The sequence below is a fragment of the Crocodylus siamensis genome, chromosome 4 (assembly GCF_052110815.1).
Source record: "Crocodylus siamensis isolate JL-2025a chromosome 4, ASM5211081v1, whole genome shotgun sequence".
Taxonomy (NCBI): Eukaryota; Metazoa; Chordata; order Crocodylia; family Crocodylidae; genus Crocodylus; species Crocodylus siamensis.
The window spans coordinates 183,174,742-183,185,910 of NC_143398.1; the positions used below are offsets into that span (position 1 = coordinate 183,174,742).

Below are 11,169 nucleotides of genomic sequence, written 5' to 3' on the forward strand. Positions count from 1 at the left end.
TATTCCCCTTGTGATTCATAACATGAGTATCAGCACTGCCACACAGTATACATTTCAATCAGCAAAGAGTAAATGTATATTATTGTAGCCTGCATAGTTACATTTTTAGTGCCTCCGATATACCGCCAAAAACATACAGACTCCATATAACTTTGACCATAACTATATTATCTGCAGACAATCACAGGGTTTCATCAGTCAGTATTACAGGCTTTCTGTGTTTGTGCAAGACTTCTGGGGCTAGGAGAGTCTCTGTTTGTGGGTAAGTGGGCAATTTGGCTTCCAAGCCTGCAAAGTCCTAAACGCATACTGAACACTAAAGTGAAGCCACATTCAAAACTTGGCAGATTCAGCATCTTATCTTATCTTATCTTATCTTATCTTATCTTAAGGATGTGTACCAGGGAGATTAGGAAATGTAGTTAACATCATGATCTACATTTTCAGAAGTGAACATGAATTTCAGCATGCCTCAGTTTTTTGGTTGCCCAACTTGAAATGCCTATGGCTCAATATCCGAACATCCAAAACTGAAGGCACTGGGAGTTGACAGTAACCAGCAACTCTGAAAGTCAGACCTTCCACACTGAGGCAAGATTTATACTTAACTTTCCAAAAGATCAAAGTGCCCACAATTAGGGCTGGATTTTCAAATGAGCTCAGTTCTCAATGTGGCACCAAAACATGGGACAGGTTTTCCAGCATATCCAGCATGCAGCTGCTCCCATTAGTACACTTGGGGACAGATTTCTGACACAGCCTACCTCCCAAGGTGTACCTAGACCTTCTGCAAATCAGGCCCTTATTGGGCTCATACAAGAGATGGACCCTTTTGACTAACAGTGATCAGTTTGTCTAATTATTTTCTTCTACCTACCCCAGCAAATGATTTGTAGCTTTCTATTATTGGTCTATATCCAGTGCAACGGCACAAATTACCTAAAATAAGCAACACAAAATAATTAATCAGAAGCATCAGTGCAGCTACAATTTACTCTGAAGCAGACACCTAGACACAAACACCCCTGCAGTCCTTTTTCTCTAATGGGACAAACCAAAACAACAGAAAAAAAATCACACATTGCTGAACACTGAAACTACATCCAGATTCAAAAAGTACAGCTGGCACCCTCTCATTAATGAATGGTGTTATCTTATTGAGATATTATACACTAGCTACAATGAAGTACATCATCCACTATTAATATTTTTATTAGTGTATCAAGATATTTTTTCAAAATAACTCCAAACTATTTATCTTATATATTGACACCTCTTGCTGCACTAGCCAACCACCATGCCCATAAAGTCAATAGTAAAATCCCTACTGGACTGTTGTTTTGTTCCATTACAGCAGGGATGTCAAAATTATGGTCCACCAGCCAGATCCAGCTCTTGGAGCCATGTCATGTGGCCAGCAAGACTCACAAAGGATCAGGGAATCCAGGGTTGGGGCAAGTGAGAGAAGAACAGTGGAAAAAAATCCTGGTCATTTCCTATTCACTCTTCCTTTCAGCATTTTACTCTTGGCCACTGTCTGACACAGGATGTTGGGCAAGATGGACCTATGGTTTCACTCAGTAAATGGCAGTTCTTGTTTCTTAAGTGTAAGTAGGGACCACTGGTGCCAAAATGTGGGACATGGAACCTGGTTGACAATGTGGGGGTTGAGTGACAGCTGCATTAACCCCTGTGGTCACCCCGACTGATGTTCAGCCCAACCTACTGTCAGATCTGGATGTGATCCACAAGGAGCCCTGAGGTCTGCATATGGCTCGTAAGGAGTCCTGTAGTCTGGACCTAGCCAGGGGCTGGGGTGAGTTAGACACCCCTATTTTACGGGAACAAAACTATCAGGGGGTTGGTCTTTTTTACTCTCTGGCAAGGTGGGGCATGATCTGGGTTAGAGAAGATAAGGAAAATTTGACTTGTAAGTGTTACTTGTGATGGACAGGCTCTCTCAAGGGAAGAGGCTCATTCAGTTATTTCCTGTGTGTGGTAACTGCTTGCAGAAATCCATAATCTAGAGAAATCAAGATTTCAGAGTGTGGGTGAAACACCCAGCATCAAGGCCTAGATGAAGGGCCCAATTCTCTGCTACATCTGCCTAAATCAGGAGTTAGTTAAATGAAGCAGCAGGTGTTTTGCTGACAGAGAACTAGGCCAAGATCAGTCAGCCTCATACAAAGTGGATTTTCAAAACAGTCAGCATTAGCTTAATAAAATCAATTCACCAACGTTAAGTACACTGGAAAATCTACCAAGAAAACTTACTGACTGCGCATGATTTTTTAATGTTCTCTTCTGCCTTTGACTGACATCATGTCTATCACTGTAATACGGCATATGAACACCCCCTCCCACCCCACTTCTTATTTTACCTCCTACCATTGACCGGTTTGTGAAGCAAACCCACCATCCAGAGCTGCAGTTATTTGCTCCATGGAGGGCTCCGGGTGGTTTCTCAGCAAAGCGTACATGGACATCACCATTCCAGGGGTGCAGAAGCCACACTGAGAGCCATGGCACTTGGCCAGCCTTTCCTGGAACAAAACAGAATAGCAGGCTTTGCTTTCAAAGCCTGGCTTTACTGACTTGCCTGGTGGCAACGCTCAGCAACTTCCTGGCTCCAGTGAGCACGTGATCACACGCAGCATTTGGAGTACCGCAGCCTGACCATTAGCACCAGGACACAGGGTTCAGGCACATTAGGAAAGGGCTGGGGTTGGTCCTTACTTTTACCCAGACACTTCCACAGGTGCTGATGGGGTTCCATGGTCCACGTGCAGCAAGCAGAATGAGGCACGAGGCCTCCTTGGCTTAGGCCAGAGTACAGGAAAGGGAGAAGCTTCCAGGGGCCTCAGGGACTTGTAGTCCATAGTTACAGCCAACAGTAAGTTTGAGCAGGGGAAGTGGTGTTTAACCCCTTTCCCTAGCCCCAGCCCCCAGCCAGGGTTCACCTTGGGGGGTAGCCCGCCCACCATAGACAGCTCTCACTGCTCCAGCTATGGAGCAGAGTCGGGGGCGGGGGACAGTTTTATTCTCTGAAGCAGACAGCACAGCCCAGTTCAGGGCTGGAAAGCAGCCTGACCAGTGCTACACCGTCTTTTGTGCTCTCACCTGAATTGGGTGAATCCTGGTTTTTGTGCTTCCAACACCTTCCACAGTGGTGACTGCAGTGCCATGCAGCGAGCAGATGGGGAGCAGGCAGGAGTTGGCAGGATAATGTCTTTGGAACGTGAAGGAGAATCTTGGCATTTAAAATGGTGCACATGACACTGGTGGAGCGTCTCCAAGAACAAAGCACAAGCAGATTGCACTCTTTAGTGTAGGGCTGTCTAGCTGGCAGTCTATAGGCTGCACGTGGCCCCCAAGGGGTTAAGCTGCAACCCCAGGCTCCCAGTCTGGACATTGTTTCCTCCACTGCTCCAGCTGCTGCTGGTGCAGCCAGATTCTCTGGGTTCCCTCTTCTTCCTCCGGCTTCTGGGGCTGGGGCCGGGGCCGGGTGGTGCAGCCAGGGGAGGCTGCAGCTGGAGGACTCGGGGCATGGGAATTCCTTGCGGTGCAGGAACGCTAACAGTGCAGCAAGGGGCTGGGAGGGAACGTGGCGCAGTGTGCAGGTATATGCTGACATGGTAGTGGCGGGTGGGAGGACACCATGCCTGAGGTGGCCAGGGATGTGTGTGGCCTGCACAGCACGTGGCCAGGAGGGAACTGTGGCCCTCAGCCACTTAGAAGCTGGACAGCCCTGGTGTATTGTACAACTTCCTGAACTAGACAGCAGGGTGATGGGGGAAGGAGTTGTACATAATCCTGCCCTCTGACTGCAATTGTGTACATCTGGTATGTACCCAAAAAGCCACTATCAACATGCCCTAAACCAGGGGTGTCAGACATGTAGCCTGTGGAAATGTGGAGTGTGGCCACAGTGAGCTTGGCCTGCCACAGAGTTTGGGGCCCTGGTCCCAGTGAACACGGTTATTGTAGGCAGGACGGTAAACTCTGCAGCCACTTGTCCGACTCCTGCCAGTCCTGCTGCAGCCAGTGCCATCCTCACTGCCTTTGCCCTATGCTCTGGCCAGAACTGACCTGTAAAGGATCCCTATGGTCCTTTGTTTGTCACAGAAGACAAGGGGAGCTTTGCCAGAGGAAGAATAATGTGTGGAAACTGTATCAAGATTTCTCTTGGGTGCAGATCCTAGAATCAAAATAAAATAAGGACACAGGAGTCTCAACTCTCCAGGAGTTGTTAAAAGAACTGCTGTAATCTGGCAAGTCTGGCAAGCAAAAAAGTTTTTTTGCACGGATAAAACCCTTCTACATCTGCCAAAATATCTACCAGGGCATAAGAATATAAATCTAAATTAATAGGAAACCCCCCCAAACCTTCTCCAATTAACAATGAATTCCTGTGAAGAATATATTACTTTCTAAATCTTATCACATGGATACAGTATCTTCTTGGAAACTGGGTCATATGTGGATATCATCACTGTGCAGGCACCACAGCCCCCTATTCCACAGCCTTTTTTCGTCCCTGTGAGACAAACTGCAAAAGAGGTGGTTAAGGAAGAAAATGCCTGGTTCTCCATTTCCCTTTTATTTGCATTCCCCCCGCCCAAGTCCCCTGTCATTTGACTAGTGTTCAGAAGTGGAGGGCAGTTCTCTGTGTTCATCTCAGTGACTGACTCCAAGTGCTGCAGCTTGGGTAAACGTCTGTTAGACAACTGCTTGGTATGCTTCAAAACCATGACATAACAGCAGTCAGATCAGCCATACCCACCTACAATTTATCACGTTTGTATCACCAGGGATCTCTAGGATGTAGTTCCCTCGCAGGACCCTTTTTTCCCATTGCCTAACAAATGGGCCACAAACTCAATGGTTTTTACTATGTGGTTTCTGCTGAGGCTCTGAAGGGCAGTTGTGCGATAAAAGAATGTTAGGTTTTAAAGTCCTTTTCCAAATTAAAAAAAAACAAAGAAAAAAAAACTAGACTTACAAGTTCCTTAGGTTGAAAAGTCAAACACTCAAGTTAAGAAATGCCAGAATTAGGGCTACCCATGCAATATTTACTTGGCCCACTTAGTGCCTGGAAAAGCAATTGCTTTTTACCTCCTAAATAGCAACAACCACATCTCATGGCATGCCACATGTGGATGGCAGAAGGTACAATTTTGGGATCAGAGATAAGTACCCAACCATGCCCTTTCTACTTGCCAGTGCAGGGGGAGCCTGGGACCAGGATCTGGAGGTCGCCCTGCACTGGGAAGTTGAAAGCTGCTTGCTCAAAGGTCCAGTGCAGGGGGCACCAATCAGCTGGAGGACAGCAAAGAGTACACCAGAGTCTCAAACCAGCCTCATTTAGGGGCTGGACCTGACAATTATTAACCTCAGCTAGGACCAGCTACATATTCAGTTTAAGATGCTGTACAAACTGGCCATAAAAATGTTTTACATTAACTGTAGAGTTATGGTGCCTTCAACCGGGTACACCTGTAGCACCCTTGCCATTTATGCTGCAATGGACATGTTAATTATTGCATGAATGTAACATGTGGAGGGGGCCTCAGAGCCTAAACTGCTCATCAGTTGCCACTGATTGCTGTGCCTGGTAATCCAGGACTACCTGCCAGTTACAAGACAAAAAGAGAGCGGAGTAACCACTGTGCAGAGACAAAGTTAAGAGTTAAAAGTACACTAGGAGTGCCTTTACATGTGCTCCGGGGTGAGAGGCGAAGGGGGCACTTTAATTAGAGAAGCTCTTGGGACCTGCTCTAATTAAAACACCCACAACATCTTGTGTATTCCGTGTCCCACGCTTCAAAACAGCAGCAGGGGTGGTTTAACTAAAGCTTGGCACATGTGGAGGTGGCTGAGGAGTCTAAGCATTGACTTTTATTAGATCATGTACAAGGTGTGCACGAGGGGAAACTCGGGCTGCCAATGTGCGTGAACTATTTCAATACCAAATTGATAAAAAAATAAGGATTTGTGGCTGGGAAAATGTCACTTAAGAGATAAGAATATGTTTCTTTGTGCCCCTCTGCTTCTTTCTCCTCCCAGTACTGAGAGTCCCATAGACATTTATTTTTCACCATACAAGTTTTGAAAACATCGTTCCATGCTCTTGGAAATGGGAAGGAAACGCCTTTGATGGTGTTTCAAGCTTTAGTTTTTCTACCATTTACCCTTGAAGGCCAGATCTGAGTGTCAGAACCACCTGCTGAACATTACTGACTGGGAGGCAGATCCTCAGTTGCTGTAGTTGTCACTGATGGAGCAATGCCAATTTACACCATCTGAGAATTTGCTCCTCTGAATAGCTCCACTGACAAAGTAGGGCTGTGCAAAGCTTTGGGGGGTGATTTGATTTGGAGGAATTTAGGCCTGATTCGGTGACCAAATCTCTGAATCTGAATCGAATCAGGGGGCCAAATTAAAGGTCCAAATCAATTTAAAGTTCTCCCAAACTTCAGAAAAGATTCGGAGAGCTTTAAAGATTCGGGCAGTCCCCAAGGAGCTGCAGCTGACTCTGAACTGGTAAGTACTAGGAGCAGGCCCCCCTGCTCCCCAAGCTGCCCCTGGCCCCCACCCACTCCCCTGGCCCCCACCATGGCTGCCTCCTCCCACCCCAGCTTGGTACTTTAAAAAAAAGCCCTGGTGCTCACCGGTGCTGCTGGGCAGAAGGGGTCATCCCTGCTGCCCCCCACTGCCCCATGCTGCATGGGGGGCTCTGCACAGGCCTCCCGACCCCCCCCCCCCGCTCTCCTGGCCCCCCCACAAGTGCCCAGCTCTGGCCCTTTAAGGAAAAAAAAGCCAAGAAAAGCCCCAAGACTCACCGCTCCTGCAGTGGCCTTGGGGCTTCGGGGGCTCATGCAGAGCCCCTCACATGGCATAGGGCAATGGGGAGCAGCAGGCATCACTCCCCACTGACAGGAGCAGAGATTCCCAGGGTTTTTCTGGGTTTTTTTTCCCCCCCAAAAAGGGCTGGAGCTGGCCTGGGCAGGGCACCCATGGGGGAGTGAGAGGGGCTGGGGATGGGCCTGGCTGATTTGGAGATTTGGCAACAGCCGAGTCTCTCAATCGGATTCGGCCGAATCAGATTGGGACAGTGATTTGAATCACTGAATCGAATCACTGCCTCCCGAATCGGCCAAATCTGAATCCAAAGCAAATACTAAGCGCTTTGCACAGGCTTACAGTAAAGATCAGCACATGTGTAACTGCAGGATCAGAGCCTAAGTGAAGTAGCTCTATATTACTTTTCTTTAACGTTATAACTCAATAATGCATTGAAAGGATTTAAACAATTTTCCAAATCATGATTTTTTTTACAAAGATTATTTGAATTTAAAACATATATTTGTTCCCTAAGAACCTCCCCCCCTTTACATTATTAGCTCAAATACTATATAATCAGCATCAGTGGGCACATCTACACAAGGCACAACATCACTGTAGTGATGAGCGCTAACTGTGACACCACTTCTACTGCATAGTAGGGTCAAAAATGACTTGTGTGCCATGTGGATGGTTCAGTACCAGTGGGTACTTTGCAGTCATTTAGTACTTGTTAAAGCTTCATAAAGCAAGTACTAAATGACAGTGTGGTATCAACTGCGCAGTCATGGGCATGTGTAGATGTGGCCACTAAGAACATGTGCAGGATCAGGTAGTTTTTTTCACATTGCTGTCTGTCTACCTCAATTCCAAAAGAAAAAAGCGAAAAACCCAGTAACTAGTTCCCCTTGAAGGGCCTTTTTATACCTTATGCCATGAGCTGCACAAATGTTAATCAGTGTTAGTGCTAGCTTAGAGCAGTCACAACCTTAGTCTAAAAAGCTTCTGACTGTCCCACAGCTGCACAGCTGTGATTTGCCACTAGGGACAAGACTAGGAGCTGGAGCTGTGAGTTGCCACCAGAGGACTGGGGAGCCAGGACAGGCTTCCATCCTTGCTCTACATACAGGGCTGTGAGAGATCCTGGGATACTAGAGGACTTCAACTTGGGCGGCATATCTGTGGGGAAAGGCCCACGGTGCTGAGAACGGAACAGGTGCTGGGTAACATGGATCAGAGATAATCCTGCTCAGGAGTTGCATAGCTTTGAGCCACATAACAAATGCTTAAAAGTACTTTATGGTGTTAATGTATGGCAATCCAGTGATTAAGAGCTCTGGCAACCACCCAAAATTACTGTGTAACAAGGCCTGTATTCTATTATAGCATTATGCAAATCAAAGACACAGTTCAGAAAGGATATGCCCCTTTCGCAGATAAGACAACAACACTTCTTCAGGGTCTGCACAGCTCTCCATCATCTGCAGAAGGAAAATAGAGGTGGGATTCTGGGTTATTGAGACATAACGTAACTTTCCTACTGGAATTAGGTAGGTGTGCTTGTGAAATGTTTTTACTGGGGATTAATGCAGTATGTGATGGCATAATCTTTTCATTTAACCATAATCTGTAGCTACAAGCTTGTAACCAACAATAGTGAACTTGATCAAGTACTAGCACATAAAATATGAGCTGCAGTTTTGGGAGCATTGGCCACCTGATACTGAGAACAGAGTGAGCAGACACAGGGGCTTGGTGAAGGCTATCTGAAGACAAAAACCTTGGGCCTGATCCTTCATTTATTCACCCCAGTGTAAATCAGAAGTAGCTGCGTTTCAGTCCAGGGAGCTCACTGGGGCAAGAGCAGAACCAACTCCTAATTTTGTAAAGGCAGAGACTCAGGCAGCTTGAGAGAGTGAGTGGGGACAGTTTGGGGCTCTTTACCCTCCTTGCCACAAAGAGGTAATTTAACAAACCCAACCTTTAATCTCTTGCTCCTCAGAGACTCAGCAGCAGGAAGACAGAGGAAAATCTCAATACAAAGAGAAGAAAAAGAACATTTGGGTTTTAATCAGCATGTTTTCAGTGTAATGAACTTTGCTATTTATGTTGAGGGATCCATCAACTTGGTTTCATGCGTGTCTGATGGGTGTAGCTGTAGCTACAGCAGGGGCAGGCAATTCTTTTGGGCAGAGGGCTGCTTACTGAGTTTTGGCAAGTCATCGAGGGCTGTGTGACAGGGTGCCAGGGGCAGATGAATATTAATTTTCTAAACTTTTTAGGGGCCGGATAGAATGGCCTGGTGGGCTGCATCCGGCCCCTGGGCCACATTTTGCCCACCCCTGAGCTACAGCATATCACCACCCTGTGGAAATAAGGTCAGTGAGATCTAGGTATGGGCTAGTGGCCAGATGGAAGGCATTATAGGACTTCAGTACAGAACAAATGAGGTTTGTCATGGTTCTTTCAGAAGTTAACAAAAAGCACCAAACTAAAATCTCAGCTTTAGTAATATACAGATGACTGTGCATTTCATATGGGAAGGGTTTCTTGAGCTTTTATATTTTAATTACCATTATCAGCTGGAATATTTTCTTCTTTTTATGAAAAGATGGTAACAAGACATGGGGCACATTTTGCTGCTTGTTTAGTTAGCATAAATCAGGAAAACTATTGGGGTTAGAGAGCAGAAAATGGCTCACATATCTTTTCTGAAGTAAACTAATAGCAGAAAAAAAGGTATCAGATTCATTTTAAAAGATTTTACCTGAAAAACATGTCCAAGAAAAAACATCTCTCTCAAGACAAATTATTGTAAAAGAAACACAACTAACGTTTCTGACAAAGAACTGTATTCAGTTCTGCCTGCATTTTAGAGCAAGGCATTTTAAATACCAATGTTTATTTATTTAACATGGGGAGTAAGAAAAGATGAGAAAATGAATCTCAGGATGTGAAGTGTTAGGGCATTTGCAGATGACACTTTAAAGCAAGTTTAAAGTGGGTTAAATGCCTTTTGCACTGTTTTAATGGCATTGCTGTTTGCACATTCGGCAGTGTATTGCGCCTTAATTCCTGTCACTGTCGCATATTTGGTGGTGTAATGAATCTTAAATGACTGGTACGCAGCAAATGACTTTGGGACTCTGCAAAGTAAAACAACTCTAAGGAGTTTCCTACCCTGCAGCCGCAGAGGGAAGCACTGGGCTCCATGCAGCTCAGTGGCTGTGCAGGCAGCTCATGCAGGCAGCCTGGCAGCAGCTAGGGAAAGCAGGCTCCACAGAAGGTAAAAAATAAAAAGCTGTGAGCCTGATCTCCCCTCTGGAGCCTGCCTGCCTGCCTGAGCTGTGCAGGAGCCCAGTGCTTGCCTCCGCAGCTATGGTGCCTCCCAGGACTACCCAATCTGGTGCCTGTGGGCAGGTGCTGCTTTGGCGGAGGGCTGCCACTGACCCGGGCACCCCAGCTCAGGGATCACTCTGCCCACCAGCAGTTCCCTCTCCCCAGTGCTGGAGAGGCAGGTAAAGATTGGGCTCTCACACAGGTGTACATGACACAGGGGTTTACTTTGCCCTAAATTGAAGCAATGTTTTTAAATAACCACAACTTCAATTTAGGGAGAATTAAACCTTTGTGTCGGGTACAAAGCCCCTTAGGTTTTATTTGGCAAGCAGAGAACAAAGAGAAGTGACAGTTTTTTTTTTAACAATATTTTCAATGTTATAATAGGCAACAGGGAACCCTCTTGCCAATTACCTATTTTTTTTCCAAATGCAGCAAGTTACAGATCATGTTAATACACTGTTTTAGCAAATAACCACATTACTTAAAGCAGCTCCATGCAATGAAGGATCACATGATCAGTGAAACTCTATAAACATTTTCCAAACATCCAGGTAGACAGAAAATGTTTCTAGTCTAAAAACCGTAGAGCTGATTTTCAAAATGTCATTTGTTTTAATAGAAATTAAGCATTTCAATTCCTTAGGCAGTTTTGAAACTCTTGGGACCAGATACATTAAACAAAACAACTCAGTGAAACAACAAAACAATCTAATATCTCAGTTCATGACTATTGCCATTTACCAGGAGTAAAGACAAGAACAGATTCAATTCCCAACTGTTAGGAACTGAGATGGTAACTAGACCTTCCCAAAGCAAGGGATGTGCTAATTTAACATGCTTACCTAACCTATAACTGAGCTTCTGCTTGACAGTACTCTGCTTTCCATTTATATAATACCGTCTCCAAAAGCATTACACCACAAAACTCACCTTCCTGCCATTCACAAAAAATATGAGCTCATCTGACTGTGGAGGGCAAGCCAT

The 11,169-nt window shown here is 45.6% G+C and overlaps 1 protein-coding gene across 2 annotated transcripts in view; it reads right to left on the reverse strand.

The window, feature by feature from the left end:
• The window catches only part of LOC149867300 (aldehyde oxidase 3-like), a 73,975-nt gene extending 62,806 nt beyond the window's left edge, over positions 1–11,169 (reverse strand). Inside the window, exons 1-6 of one of the 2 annotated variants that reach the window (XM_090045135.1) lie at positions 11,116–11,169; positions 8,267–8,324; positions 4,453–4,549; positions 3,121–3,229; positions 2,417–2,543; positions 878–939 (exon numbers count right to left, since the gene is read on the reverse strand). In XM_090045135.1, the coding sequence (XP_089901261.1) occupies positions 878–939; positions 2,417–2,543; positions 3,121–3,229; positions 4,453–4,549; positions 8,267–8,324; positions 11,116–11,169 (507 nt within the window). Of the gene's footprint in view, positions 1–877; positions 940–2,416; positions 2,544–3,120; positions 3,230–4,452; positions 4,550–8,248; positions 8,325–11,115 lie in introns of both variants that reach the window. The other variant, XM_090045134.1, reaches the window with a different exon arrangement.